The 16,340-nt window shown below is 35.4% G+C and overlaps 1 protein-coding gene across 1 annotated transcript; it reads left to right on the top strand.

The window, feature by feature from the left end:
- The first annotated feature begins 6,768 nt into the window (after nucleotides 1-6,768).
- Nucleotides 6,769-15,072, top strand: LOC132307384 (condensin complex subunit 2). The gene is made up of 13 exons (XM_059805115.1): nucleotides 6,769-7,371; nucleotides 7,509-7,610; nucleotides 8,484-8,601; nucleotides 9,164-9,237; nucleotides 9,305-9,365; nucleotides 9,469-9,669; nucleotides 9,781-10,055; nucleotides 10,182-10,326; nucleotides 10,423-10,676; nucleotides 10,755-10,785; nucleotides 12,573-12,712; nucleotides 13,209-13,319; nucleotides 14,525-15,072. The coding sequence occupies exons 1-13, from the start codon at nucleotides 7,102-7,104 to the stop codon at nucleotides 14,738-14,740; spliced, it is 1,998 nt and encodes a 665-aa protein (XP_059661098.1). The 5' UTR covers nucleotides 6,769-7,101; the 3' UTR covers nucleotides 14,741-15,072.
- Nucleotides 15,073-16,340: the final 1,268 nt, after the last annotated feature.

Here is a 16,340-nt window from a genome sequence, read left to right as displayed (position 1 = left end):
CTTTGTATTAGGGTTAGTTGTTCTTACGGTTTTGTGTTTGGTTTTTAGCATTATAATTAGTAAGTTGCAAGCATGAATTTGTGTTTATTACAATTTGTGTTTTGATAGGTTATACACCTATTTTCAACAAATTATATTGTCTTCGAGTCCATCATGGTGGTGAATTTGTTATGACAGGGCAAATGGAATATATTGGTGGATCTGTTACTGAGATTGACGGAGTAGATATTGAACGTATGTGAATGATTGATTTCAAAGCAATTTCACAAATAGTTGGTTGTCTTACAAATAGTGTTTTGTACTACAGAGATCTGATTGATGGGAGTTTATCAAAATTGGTTACTGACAATGATTATATTGAGATGGTTGGTAAGCATAAAAAGTTCTCATTCATGAGAATTTTTGTGGTGCCACCAACTGGAGATGATAGGAATGAAAATGATAATGGGACAGTTGATGTAACTCCAGTACATGGGACTATAGTTGAGGGGAGTATAAACATTAGTGAAAATAATGCTAATAGAGTAGAACCTAATGCTGGAGATGATAGGAATGCTAATGGAGGACAACCTAATGTTGCAGCTGAAGTTTTCATAGACTTGAGTGATGACAGTTTTTAAATTGAGGATGAACCAAATGATGAAAATGATGATGAAGATGCAACATATGCAGCTGATAATGATGAAAACTTCAATTTTGATGATGCAGATGTAGGTGCTGATGTTGAAGATACAGGTCTTAAATATGAAAATGATGAAGTTGATAGTGATACTGAGTATGAGCCAAGTGAGGAGTTGAATGTAGATACATGTAATGATCATTCTGACTATGCAGCTGAATTGAATGAAGATTGTAATGTTGAGAATGAACATGCGTGTGCTGATGATGCACCTGAATCTGCAGGTCTTGAAGATGAAAATGATGAAGTTGACAGACAAACTGAGTATGATCCAAGTGAGGAGTTGATAAGTTTAGCCAATGAAAGTGATGATGATGATGGGAATTGTGTAACTTCTACAAACTTGAACTTTAATATGAGGAGGGACTTGGGAATCAAGAAATTACAAGTTGGACAGAAGTTTGGTTCAGCAGCTGAATTTAGAGAAACAGTGAGGGATACAACAATCAAAGGGAAGTTTGACCTCACTTTTGTAAGGAATTATGAGATAGAGTGACTATCATTATGCAAACAAGAATGTGGATGGAAGATTCGTGGATCTTCCAACACTAATGATGACTCATTTCAAGTAAGAAAATTCAATGATAAGCATAATTGTATAGGTGTAAGGGTGAATGGACAGGTGACATATAACTATATTGTTAAGCATTATATTGGGACAGTTAGGGTTGATCCTGGTTGCACAGTGGCTGGAATAGCAAATACAGTTGAGAAAGATCTTCATGTTGTTATGACTAAGTAGAAGGTTAGAAGGGCAAAGAGTTTGGCTGTACAACTTATCGAGGGTAATCATGAACAACAATTTGGAAAAGCAAGAGATTATTGTCAGCTGGTTGTTCAAAGTAATCCTGGAAGTGTTGCTCATGTAAGTACAATGGCATATAGTGATGAAGGTCGTGCATTCTACAGGATGTTTTTTTCGTTAGAATCAATATGAAGAGGATTCAAAGAATGATGTAAACCATTTATTAGTCTAGATGGAACATTCCTGAAGGGACCCTATGGGGGCCACATGTTGGCTGCAGTTGGTAGGGATGCCAACAATGGCTTATTCCCTATTGCAATTGCTTATGTTGAGTCAGAATGTAGGGACTCTTGGGAATGGTTCTTGAATGAATTGATGGGATTGGTTGGTAACTACCTTGACTTCACATTTATCTTAGATAGACAGAAGGTATGAAACTTTTAAAAGTTTCTATTTATCACATTTTATAAAGCTTTATCCAATTATTTACATTAATTTGCACTTCAATATAATTTGCAGGGCCTAGTTGAGACATTTGAAAACATGTACCCTGGAGCAGACATAAGATTCTGCCTGAAGCACTTATATGACAATTTCAAGCTAAAATACGAAGGTACATGACTAAAGAACTTATATTGGGATGCAGCCGCTGCATATACTACATCTGAGTTTGAGCTTTATATGCAAAAAATGAGGAATGTAGACAAAAATGCATATGAGTGGTTAATGAAGATTCCTAGGAAGGTGTGGGCAAAGTCATCATATAGTGGCAAGAGTAAGAGTAGCCTATGTGTTAACAACATGTGTGAGTCTTTCAACAATTTCATTGGGAAAGCAAGGGAAAAACTTTTAGTGTATATGTTTGAGAGCATCAGAAAACAGCTAATGATTTGAAAAGAATAGGGTTGACATGGCAAGGGTAAATGGATTGTTGTGCCCAAGAATTATAGACAAGTTACAAAAGATTTCAGAAAAGGTAAGAAGGTTACATGTGGAGCCTGCTGGGAATGATAAGTATGAAGTGGATAACATCTCATACCAAGATGCAGAAGTTAGTGATTATGTCAATGTGGCAGAGAGAACCTGTTCGTGTAAGTACTGGGACATAAGTGGAATACCATGCAAGCATGCATATGCTGTGGCAATGTTCAGAAGGGAGGATCTAGAAACATATGCGAGTCTTTGGTACTACAGGGACACTTTTTTCAGGTGTTATGCCCATGTGATAACTCCAGTTTCATTGGGAAATTTGACAAGAGAAGTAGGAACTACTCCTATTTTGCCACCACCTCATAGGCCTCAACCAGGAAGGCCTAAAAAAATTAGGAAGAGAGGTCCAGATGAGGTTTTAACTACTGCTGTGCCCAAGAAGAAGATGAAATTGAGCTGCAAAAAAGGTCTTCAAAAGGGCCACAATGTCAGAACTTGCAAGGCAGCTGAACCTGCTACAAGACCACCTAAAGGTAGAGTTGGACGACCACTACTTCAGAGGGGTACAGGTGGAGTAGGTGGTGGCAGGGATGAGAATATTATTGGTAGGGGTGGTGGAAGACCTGCCGGTGGTGGTGGTGTTGCTACTAGGGGTGAAAGAGGTGTTGGAAGACCTTTTGTTGCTGTTAGGGATAGAAGAGGTGTTGGAAGAGGTGTTGGAAGACCTGTTGTTGCTGCTGCTAGGGCTGCAGGTGTTGTAAGAGGTGGACTTGGGGATACAGGTCATTCACAGGTATCAATGCTAGTTTTTTTTATATAAATGTACTGACATTTCTTTATATAAATGAACTGACATTTCTTGATATAGATGTTTGTTTGTTGTTATAAATTCATTTTCTTCATATCAATGCACTGACATTAATATTTTATATGTTTGTTTAGGCTGGAGATAGGGGTACTAATAGAGGTCATGGCGTTGGTGTAGGAGATGTTTTAGGTCATTCACAGGTATAAATGCGTTTTGTTAGAATAAATTCATTTCCTTGTTACAAATGCACTAACATTAATACTTTATATGTTTCTGTAGGCATCATCATTCAACCAACATCAAGTGTTTTATATGGATTATCCATCCACACAAGGCACACAAGATTGAAGAACCTCTTACTAATTTTTGTGATTCAAGTAAGTTCCATGCCATAAGACTGATTCATGATTTCATTAACATGGAATATAAATTCATGAAATGCTTTTATTATTTTTGCAGGTTGGTTGATGGATGATTGGTGACAGTATATTTCATTGATTTTTGGACATTTGATGGATAATGCATTGATAATAATATGCATTGATTTTTGGTGACACTTCTTTTTGTAAAGCTTGTGTTGGACAAGTGCTATGACAGTGCTTTTACTTTTTTGTAACCCTCAATGGTGGATGACAGTGCTATGACAGTGTATGAGACTTCACTATTTATTTTGTAACCCTTAATGGTAGATGACAGTTCTATGAGTTTTGTAATCACAACCAAACCTGATCACTTAATGTATAATTATTATTTTATGGTCTATATGTTTTATTGGGGTATCATTTTGTTGTATGGATAGGTTATGGTATGGTTTTGTGAATATGTTACATGTGGATGAATTTCATTTCTCAAGTACAGATTGTATTACTTTATTGCATGAACAAGTTATGGTATGAACATGTTGTACTACTTTTTGGACAGGTTATGGTATGAATATTGCATTTGCCAATTTGGTATCAATATTGTGAATTTTAATTTAAGATAAACAGATTACTTTAACATCATAAATGCTGCAACAAGTTTAATATTATCAATGTTGTACATCATCCCTAAATCAAAGACAAAAACATCCAACTCCTAAACAAGTTAAATACCAAAAAAACTAAGTTGCACCTACTTCAATTCCCTCCCAAAGTTGACATAAACACAAAACCACAAGTAGTCACCAACAAGCACTTTACTTCTCTCCCACAGTTCTCACAAAAGCAGCAATAGAAATGATGATACATGCTACAATAAGTTTCTTCATCAACTGAAGCCTTCCTTCGATGGCATACAACTTAATATCTTTTCTATCAACACCTTGACCAACCTCAATCTTCTTCACATTTTCATTTGAAGTTCTTGTCGAAATTGGTTCACACCATTCCCAAAATCCACATCTTCGTTTTGGACATCTGTAGTATAGCTTTCCCAAATTGTCATACTCATCAGACCCTATTACCAGAATTAGAGCTATTTTGCCACAATCACATTGAACATTAGTATACCTTAAATCAAGATTCCCATACTTTATGCTTGAATAAGACATTCTGGGATTCGAATCTACAAATAAAAAATCAACTCAAATCAACATCTAATTTTAATAAAAACACTAAAAATCAACTGAAAACAACATCTAATTTCGACGGTGGTTATAGTTGGACACTAAGGTAGGGATTGTATTGTATGTATGAGTTTGAAAACAAAATTTAGAAAATGGGTTTAAACAACATCTAATGTATGATTTTAAACCTCAAAGCAATTACATTTTCAGAAATCCTCAAATAAATTAGTATCAACTGTGCTTGGGTAGGGCTACTTATTAGATTACATTAGGTTACGAAATTACCTTAAATTAAAGTAACAATTAACCTTCACGCTTCAAGATCACTTCTACTGGTTCCTATAATGGAGGAAACACGGCGACTCGGGTGACTTCTAGGGCTTCCTGCAACGCACATGGAGAGTAACTTTTGTGGGTTTTTACCATTACAAGCTTGGGGGTATTTTCGGTATAACACATTTAAATATACATCACTTCTTTGGCACATGTGACAACAAGGGTATTTTCGTCACAAAAGTCAATTTGTCAAAGCATTTGTTAACCACGCGCTGGGTTAACGGAGCCAATTGCTAGAGTTGGGGTAATATGATAACGTTTCTAAATTGTTGGGGGTTTTAAAAACTGGTTGGGGTTTTATGATCACTTTTTAATAGTTTTGGGGGTTTTGAGAAATTTGCCTTAAAAACAATATGGAGAAAGCAAATTAATGAATGTCACAGACAACATAAATGAATGAGTGTTTAAAGATGACTAATACTATTATGCTGGTCAACAACACCCACGGCCCCACCAAGTCGTCGCAGGGTATGTTGGTGGAATGTTTTTTTTGGAAGGTATTTTGGTGGAATGTTTTTTTTTTTGGAAGGAATTTTGGTGGAATGTTGATAATGCAAAAAGCTGAAGTATTATTCGTCACGCAGTGTATTTTGGTGGACACACATGCTGGGTATTTTGGTGCAATGTTGATAATGCAAAAGCTTTTGAAATATTATTGAAGTATTATTTTGAATAATATTCATCAGCTTGAGAGGTTCAAGGATGAGGTTCAAGGATTAAAAAATAGCGAAGACAATAAAAAATTGTGAAGGTCCTCCTGAAGAGTTACGAATTTTCAATATATTTGAAACAATAGATTTATGAATTTTCACACGTTTCAATTCATCATGGAGATGAGGTTTATGTAGTACTGGAAAAAAATTATGGTAATTTGAACAAACTGTTTGTATTCAGCAATTCCTTGGTTAGACACCATCATTCACAAACATGTATATTGGGGTTTTAAAATTTATAAAAAAATGCCTCACCATTCACCTCTAATTTCTTTAAAAAATTCAACTAAAAGAAAATATACTAATTACGTGTTCTCTCCAATTTATAGACATCCTATCTCATCCTATCTACCTTCAATATATGTAATACTCCACAATTCTCTACTCCTCTAAAAGCTTATTTACAAGCTCTCCAGCTTTCTAAAACCTTTCGACTCTTTATAATACTCCACAATTCTCTATACAATTTCGAAATGCTTTAGAACTTCACCTTCCTCGTGTCATGCAGATGTCATTTTCCGCACTAGCGCGTTACTTACATGATGTAATCTCTCTACAAGTAGGTTAAGTTTTTTGAAAATTACACACCATTAAAGTGATGTAATAACGACAAAAATTAAAAAGGTATTAAAGTAATGTAATAATGACAAATATATATATATATATTTCATTGTTAAAAATACATATATTGGACTTGAACACTCAAAGTAAGAAAGTACCATCAAGCTACATTATTTTCCTTAAAAAATAAAAGTGACATACTCATTATTTATTTATATATATTTTTTTTATCAATAATTGTAGTATTAAATCTTTCAAAACATTTCATAATCCTCTATCCAACGTATAAGTAAATTTGAACTCTAAACTTTAGATTGTGACATGAGTGTCTTGCTCAATAATAACACAAATTGAATTAAGTTGATTATGAAATCAAAATGTAGTCAGTAGTTATAAGATAATAAAAATGATGAATAATAGTATTTGGAAAGGATCCGAATTCCCACTTCACAATGCATCACATTTTGTGTCTTTTCGGGTTCTTCCCATCCCAAGTAAATAAAAACTCCTATTAATCGATCAGGCGAGTAAACAAATTTAACGGTCGTGATCTACCGTGACTAATCTTTCAATGACTTGTGTGATAAACACCATTTCTTCACCCTCAAATTCAAATACGTAAACGGAGGGAAAACATTTTTTTCTCACACAACCTTAATCAGAACTCCAATCCTCCGACTTCCAATATTTTCTCTCTTGTTTTGCTCTCAAAACAAGTATTATTAATCCTTCATTATACTCTGAGATCTGATCGAGTTGTAACGAGATCCATAACCCTAACCAATGGCTGAAACCCTAAGCCCCAATCCAGCAACGGCACTGAAACAGAGAGCTCCAATGGCCCCTCGCCTCCAATCTCCGACTAGTCCATTCTTCTTGGGCTCCAACGACGACAAACTGGAACGCGCTCAGGCAAGAGCCGCCCGTGCCGCTGCCATTCGCCGCAAATCCGTTGCCCCCACTACCTGCGCCGGCCCTCCTCCCGACCCTTGTCTTGGCAAACAACAGATTCTCGAGTTGTTCCATAATTGCATCAAACTCGCCAGCGAAAATGTCTGAGACCTCTTTTCTCAATACATTCTCTTTCCTTCTCTCTATGTGTGTGTTTGTGGATGTATTGATTTATGTATGAATATGATTTTGATTGCTCAAATATATGCATTTTAAATCTTGGAATGTGTGTGATGTAGAAAATTAATCAAAAGAATACGTGGGAGCTGAATCTGATAGATCATATTTGTGACCTTATTAAAGTCGAAGAAGAAGATGATGTGGAGACGAATTTTCAAAAGGTTTGCTGCCTCTTGCCTCTTATGGATTAGAGGAACAATAAATACACATGTAATAGTTTGGTGATTTATATTTTGTATTATTTACTGTAATTAATCATATCTAAGCACTTTAGTCTTTAGCCAAATGAGTTCATAGGTGTCAAGTAAGTTACCACCTCTTTCACTAGAAGGAATGGACATGTTCTGTGAAGGGGTCTTTGACTTTGGTCCGATTTGAATCATGTGTTAGGGTATTGGAATGCAAGCTTAGAATTACCCCAGAAGGTTTTGGTCTTGACATATGAGGATATGTAGAAGGATATCCTGACTTTTGTTAGAAGATTGGCCAAGTATTTGGGTGAACCCTTTTAACTTTAGAAGAAGAGAGATTGTGTTGTGATAAAGCTATATACTTTTAACAATTTGAAGGTGAATAAGACTTATGTGCAACAATTTACTCTCAATATTGCTATTTAAAACAGTGTGTTTTTAAGAAAGGGCGAGGTTGGCAGAACCATTTCGTCTATGTATTATTTTAAACATTTTTTGTTGGGGGAAGAACAAATACTCACTGCATAATTACTCCTTTGTTGGTTATACAACCAACATTATTGCTGTAAACAGCACCTGCTCATTAATGTTCATGTGCCCACATGGGAAAATGCATGAAATGTACGTGTTTTTTGGTACATTATACACATGTACATAAATATACATCATTGTGCTTTCTTGAGACTTGAAGCCACAAGCCATGATCATGAGAATAAAATTGTAGATCATATTTTAAGATTCATTTCAAAGTTGTTTAGAACTCTGCAGCCCTAACTGATAAAACACACACATTTAACCACATTGTGGAATTGATGTATAATATTTTTAGTTTTATGTGGGCAGGCAAGTTGCACTCTTGAAGCTGGAGTTAAGATTTACTCAATGAGGGTGGATTCAGTGCATTCAGAGGCATATAAGGTCCTTGGTGGGATTAATCGAGTGGGACAAGAAAACGAACAAGGTTAGATCTTCTATCACCCCTAAAAGCTCATTTTATTTAACAAGTTTCTCTTAGTCATGTTCTTCAAGGTTGTAGTTATTCAAATTTCATGGGAACTTTTTTGACTCTATATAATTCTAATTGTTGCACTTCCTTGGTGACTAGTAAGAAGGGTTTATCCTCGGCATCTTTTTTTTTTTTTTTTTTACTCAAATTGGCTTTAATAACTTTTTTCTCTTGCAAAAGTTGTTGTGTTGTAATATTCTTTATCTACTTAAGTTCCTTTGAATTTCTGCTTGCTTTTTATCACTAGATCCACAAATAGGGCACTGTTGTATGTGCAACAGATTGTTTCTTCTGATATTGATGTTAACTTTTATTATCTTATAAATATCCAACTTGCTCTTAATTATTAAATGTTGTGGCTTCTCCTAGGCAGATTTGTTTATTACAGTTATAGACTCACATATATACATGTGTATGTATAGATATTGCTTTGTAAGACTGATAACTACACTATGGTATCTTCTAAGTTTCTGACTTGCAGAAGTTTGTTATCTGGGTATTTTTGCTATTATGACAGATAATATGGTGGAGGATGCCAACATCAACAGGGGGCAAGATGAAGGTTGCTCCAAGAAAGAGCAAGAGAGGAAGGTAGATAGCTGTCTTATATAAGAGATGAATTACTAGATCTAAAACTAATCGAAGTCTGTATACGCAGTTGTCACCTTTATCAACACTGGAATCGTCATTTGAGGCTCTCAACGTGAAGAAGTTTGATGGTGACTATACTTCCCATATACTCTGTTAGTAGTATCAGCCTATCAGACACATACGGCGTTGAGGTTATGATGGATTTTTTTTGTGTGTGTGTGTGTGTTTCAGTTGCATTTGCAGTGGATCCTCTCTATCATCAGACATCCGCACAGTTTGATGAAGGTGGGGCCAAGGGTCTCTTATTGAATAATCTTGGAGTATACGGTAGCTGTCGGGTGCTCTTTGATTCGCTGGAAGTACCAGGGAAGTGTACACCATGTGCGATTCAACATGATACAGAAGACACAATTGATATATCTTTTGCTAGAGGTATGCTTCTTTTGCTATATATGATGATTTTGTTTATGTTTATTGTTGCTTGCTGAACTGGCAAATTACATTTTTCTAATTGGCATATTCATTTCCTTGTTTTCTCTACAGAATGCATTGAACAGATGGCGTTGAACATGCCCAGGGAGAATGAAATTTCACCAAGTCTTGGAATTATAGTCAATCAATTTGATGAAGATCGGAGACCATCAGATGCATTTGGGAAACCAGTGGAGCAAGTTTATGAAGCTCATAATGATAACTCTGAGTTTGATGGCAATGCATTTGAGAACTGTGAGAACTGGGCCTTTGATCACGATGACCAAGCAAGTGTGGTTGGAGAGGACTCTTTTGGTGGAGATCCAGATTTACCAAGTCACTTAGAGGTGCTTGATAAATACTTAACCCACAGAAGTGGTTTTAGTTGTCGTCTTTGAAATTTTATTCTTTCTGATCAGAACAAGATCGGAATAAACTTGGCTGACATGTTGTGATTTTTTTTTTTTTTGCAGGAAAATGAATCATTCACTTTCCATGACCATGATGTGGATGACAGATTTGAGAAAGTTGATGGCTATTTGTTTTTAAGTTTGGGATTTACTTCAAAACAGAATGCCTGGGCAGGTCCTGATCATTGGAAGTATAGGAAGGCTAAAGGTAGGCTTTGGAAGCTTGTTACAGGCGATGGCATCAATATGCATTTCTGATTTAGCATCAATTGTTTTTTATTTAATGTAGAATCTATTTTTTTAGGTTCAGAGGATCCTGCCAAGGAAAATGAACCATCATTAACAACTAAGAGACCAAGGAATAAAAAAAAGCCAGAAATTGATATTGATTTTACAATTGCCTTGGATAATGACATATCAGATGTCTTTGCTCCTCCTAGGAATCCTAAGTCATTATTGCTGCCTGCAAATAGAGCACCATGTAATATGACACTTCCGGAAGATTGCCATTATCAACCAGAGGATCTTGTCAAGCTATTTCTTCTACCTAATGTTATGGTAATGATTGTCACTAATTGAAAAATGGACATCTATTCTTTTAGAAATAATTATTGACAAGATGTTTTTTGTTTGCAGTGCCTTGGGAGGAGAGGAAGAAATCGTTCTGGTAAGATAACTTCTCTTGCAAAAAATATCTGAATTATTTTTTTCTAGATGTGAAAGTGGTTCTAATTTCTGAGTTTTTCTTATGTTGAATACTTTAATTATGTTGAATACTTTAATTTCTTTGAACCATCGGGTTCTCATTCTCAAATCACATACGAACTTACTGCTCATGTTATTAGTGTCAGGTTTTGGTGCTGCTATTATAAAATCTGCTGCTCTTTTTTTATGATTTATGTGCTGAATATCTAATAACTGCATGTTTGTTATAAACAGAGGAATGTGTTTTGAATTATGAAAAGTTTAATGTAATTAGAAATCATAGCTTGTTCTTAGAGTTTCAGGGCAGAGAAAATATAAATCCTGTTAGCATTTCGTTCTTGGTTGCTTAAAAAATTAACTAATAGAAGGAATTCAGAATCTTGACGGTCGGATTGCATTAATTTTGAATTTGGGACCAAAAACATTTGTTTATTTTAAAAAATTCATTGTTGATTTGATTTATGTAAGCTCTGTTTTGGTGTAACTTAGCACATATAGGTCTCTATTGTCGGTTCCAGTGGGGGAGGAATGGTAATGGTTCTCAATAAGTACAAATTGAAATGTATTTGTGCAAACTATCATCATTTTAAAGTAACTAAGATTTAAGTAAAAAATTGATACATTTTCAAACTGGCAGCCACTTATTTTACAAAGTATTAATGGATGATGTCGTTTCTATTAGGGTTCTTAAGTACATTGGATATGTGTCGGATTAATCTTTACAGGGAATTAGGAACGATTGGACCACTTTTTCTGTTTTTGGTTAGGTAAGTACTCACACACACTTTGTCCATGCCGGGGCTCGAAACCCTCCCCTAACCCTTTGAGGTAAGGAAGGTTATACCATTGGGCTAATGCCCCATTGGTGGGACATATAATTAACATGGTGATTTACTAATTTTTTTTATAACTACAAGCAAAAGAGAGGAAAAAAAAGAGAAGGGGGGAAGGGGTTGGTTCTTTTAACCTTGTCTAGGAAAAGGAAAGGATCTGTCTCTCATGTTGTCCCGTGGAGTAGGGAGGAAAGGAGGAAAGAGGGAGAGGGGGGGGGGGGGGGTGATGGGATACTTTTATGATTCTAAATAAATGTGTTTTTTGAACAATAAAAATGTAAGAAATAAGTGGGGAACCCTCTCTCCTTCCCAAACTTTTGGGAGGAAGGAATATTGTAGGTCCTAAGGGAAACGTCTCCCTCCTCTCGCTTGCCCATTTACTCAAAAGCTGAAGTTGTTGGGTAGTGCTGCATACCCACCCATTTATACCGAATCACTTTCCCATCCGGATTCTGATGTAGGACAAATGATCCTTGTTACATTCTCCCCCACCCAAACTTGCGACGCCCTCGTTGCGGCTCGAGCCACTCTGCCTATTTGGACTGCAAATCCGGACGCCTTCCGGGCCGGGCGCTGGGGTGACACCAGATCAAGGATTGGGTCTAACACTGATACAAACTATAACGGGTGAGTGATTTCTCATTACCCAATAGCTCAAGCTGATGGACAGTGCTGCATATCCACTCATTTATACCCAATCACTTTCCTATCCGGATCCGATGTGGGACAAATGACCCTTGTTACACCTATCCATCTATCCCTTTGTTGTTCCCTCTTTCTCCTTCTACCCACTCTTCCCTCCTACCAAAATGACCAATTGAATTCTTTTCGTTTTGTATATAGAATGATTATGTCTCATCATGCCTTGATATTTCTCAAAAATATTAATATATAATAATCTGGATTCTATTGTCAGATGACTTTCTTCATCAAAGAGATGATTATGGCCCACTGCCATCATGGGATGACGAAAATATGTTTGGTGGTGAATTTGATGATGGATGTGTCCATAGTGATATAGAGGACTCAAGCGCACTTGTGTCTCAGCCTCGCCAGGTTGGTTTCTTATTATTTAATGTTTTATGTGTTGATTTATTGATTGCTTTAGTGCTTTGGTGTGAGTGTGAGGAGGAAAGAATTATGGTATACTTACAATTTGATTTGTGGCTTCACATCTTCTGGAATTTGATGGGATATTGTATCAGATATCACACCTTCATTTGGTTGCTAAGATATAGGAAGAAAGGAAAATAAAAGATTGGAGTCTTGTTCTTTTCAATCGTTTTGGTTTCTAAAAACGGAAACACAATTAATGCACATAGTAACACTGCTTGGTAAAAAGATTTTAGTTAGCTTGGGCCCCAAATGACAAATTAAGGTCTCAAAACCATGGGTTGTTTTCTTTTCCTCCATGTATTAATTAGATCACAGCTTGACAGGAATACTTCGCATTACCACCATTTGATAGTATAATTAGTATTTGTTAAACTATACCAGTATTTATTGAAAATATGTGTAATGAATTTTCACTTTTGTTGCCTCAACATCTCAGGTAAATAAGATAGAAGTCCAATATGACAAAACTGCTAAACGAGTTGATGTCCATTCATTGAAAGAAACACTCTGGAACCACATACGAGAACCCACTCAATTGTCTGTTCAGGTAAGCTTATACTTCAATTCTTTATAAACAATGCTGGATGCTTCTTGTACGACTGCTGACTCCAAACAATGCCCAAATCCCCCCCCCCCCCCCCCACACACACACACATTTGTCTAGGTTTGGATGCTTACCTCTTCCAAACTGGGTCTCCCGATCCTTGCCCAATACAATTAGACCATATATTTCCTTGGTAGATTCTCTTGAAATGCTTACCTCTTCCGAACTGGGTCTCCCGATCCTTGCCCAATACAATTAGACCATATATTTCCTTGGTAGATTCTCTTGAAGATTGGACAAATTAAGTTTCTTTTATGTCTCATATGATGGTTAGATTAAATTGAAGGAATTTTTTGCCCCAGAGAAGAGAATCAGATTTCAAGTCTCCCGATCATATTATGAAATCTTTTCTAATCTGGAGATTTATGAAAATTTTATATTTACTCTCAGGATTATTATATGACAAGTATGTTGGTCTTGGCCCTACTTGGTTCCTTGTCAGAAGGCCTGCCTTTGTCATTGTTCTTGATTTTTGATTTATTAATGACTACTCTTCAATTGATTAAGCTGGAATTTATTTGATAAGCAAACATGAGGATAATGAATGGCGGTTTTTGATTTTTGGTTCTATGGTAATTTGTTGTCATTCTATGCTGTCATTGATTCTATCACTGAAACCATACTTATAGTCCTCTTGGCTAAATTCAAGATAAGTGAAATGATGAAGTCTTGAGAAAATTAAATCAAAAAGATGAAATCAGAACCTTTTATATATAAACTATAAAATTAGAATTATCAGAATACTAATTTTGGACAATGCCGGATTTTCCTAGCATAACATGTACTTACAATGTATTTTGCTAATTTGACGGAAACTTAAATGTTCTTTGTGGTAAAAGAATCTGTGAAGTGGAGATTCTACAAATATAATTGAGTAAAAATAATTCATCTACTTTGCAAGTTTTACTTGTCTACTAGATATCAGTTACACCATTAAGAAAAATATTGAACTCCATGACATTTCCTTTTTTGCGGTTGGATTCACTCCGTGTCATGTGTGCTATAGTGGGAGTGTTAAATATACTCTGCTTCCATTATTCTGATGCTATATAAGTTGACGTTTATATTGTGCTTATGTTGGCTCATTCCCATTCTTGTTTTCTATGAAAATCTCAATTCTAATTACCGAATACTTCATTCATGAGAAGGGGCAGGAAGGAACAGCATCTTTCAGGCAAGTCTTGGCCAGTTTTCCGATTGATTGTGGAGCAGTTGCTGCACGTGAGGATATCTCCCCCCATCTGTGTTTCATATGCCTATTGCATTTAGCAAACGAGCATGGTTTGAGCATCCGTGGCTGCGCCAATTTGGATGATCTTAGCATACACCTTCCATCTCTCACATTTACGGCTTCAGTAAACTAAGCTGTACCATCCTGGTGCTTTCTTGTGCTTTTGCTATGGATGTGTATCAAATGTATCTAAATGAGCGTGTCACTGTATCTGTAGAAATACGCTCCAATTTATGCAGAAAGATTAAAACTTATAAACCATCTTCGTGTTAATTGTGATGCAGTGCCCATAAAAAGTGTCTTCCTGTTATAAGAGTATTATGTATGCTTTGATATTATCAAAAACCTCGTTTCTTGACAAATGAATGTTCCGTGTTTATAGAAACCTCAATTCTCATGGGTGAGATTGAAGAGAAGTTGTACTCTTGTATTTTCTCACTTGGCAAGATTTGAAGTTTGAACCTATTTTTATTGTTCCGCAGCTATGCTGCTTCGTTAACACCATTACCTTAGGTCTAGATCTTAGTGCCATCTTTTTGGGTCAAGGACCGTGTAATGTGAGGATCGGAATAAGAGTTGGGATCCTTTGCAGCAATGGGTGTTGTACGGGATCGGAAGAATATCTTCCGTTGGGATGGGATATGTCCAATACGGTACAGTTTGACTAAATATCCGTATTTAAGGGTCAATTTATATATGTGTGTGTGCGCGCGCGCGCGTATATTTTTATTTATTTTCTTATTTTTATATTAGAGGTGTTTATTTATTTGTTATTTTATATTTTTGCATCTCGTTTATTTATCATAATTGAAAGAGATGCTAAAATAGTATTCCCTCTATGTTATAATATAGTTTGGTGTTTTGAGTTGTAGGTCACATTTTTTAGACAGTCAACTATTATGAGATAGAGTTAATATATCAATCAAAATTTTAGTTTAAAAAATAGGAATAAAATTGGCGTAGATGATTTCATGATGAAATATAAGGGTGGCGAAAATTGATACGACTCGCCAACAAGACTCAGATACACGACACGAATTAAATAAATTTGGGTTGACATTAAACGGGTTTGGGTTATAAATGAGTTAACACGATTAATTCATTTGGATTGAGGGGTTCAACTCGTTTAACCCGTTTATACACGTTTAACTATATACGTTATAAGTAAATTTCTTTAAGTTTTAAAATTACTATATAAGCTTGTGTCTTATAATTTAATTTTTTATAAACTATACACTATTTAGTAATTTTATTGATTAAAATTTATATTTTTTTAATATTTATTATTTTATTAAATATTATTAATAATTTAAATAATATAATTTTTTATTTTTATTTTTATAAATAGATTATTAGTAACTCGTGTAACTCATTTAATAAACAAATCGTGATAGTGTTAAGAGTTTTTAACATAATTGTTAAACAGGTTATATTCAAATTGAACTATTTATTATAATATTTTTAAGTTAATACGATGTGAGACGTCAATGACCACCCCCTAATGAAACATGAAACGAAATATAAGATTTAGTCAAACTCCATTCGAACAACGATTGTCTCCTACTTGATGATTAAGGGAGACCTGCCACATCAAGGCCGTTCACTCTGCCCATCCATGTCATGTCAAAGTGTGTCTACAGTATTAAAGGTCGGTAATTTCTATTATTATATTTTCATAATAAGCACAAGCTTAAATGTATCAGGATCACGTGTTTTTCTCTCAGCAGTATGGT

This window comes from Cornus florida, unplaced genomic scaffold (genome assembly GCF_030987335.1).
Source record: "Cornus florida cultivar Cherokee Brave unplaced genomic scaffold, ASM3098733v1 CherokeeBrave_3.0.0_Hap2_Chr05, whole genome shotgun sequence".
NCBI lineage: Eukaryota > Viridiplantae > Streptophyta > Magnoliopsida > Cornales > Cornaceae > Cornus > Cornus florida.
This window is presented reverse-complemented; position numbering and strand designations above follow the sequence as displayed.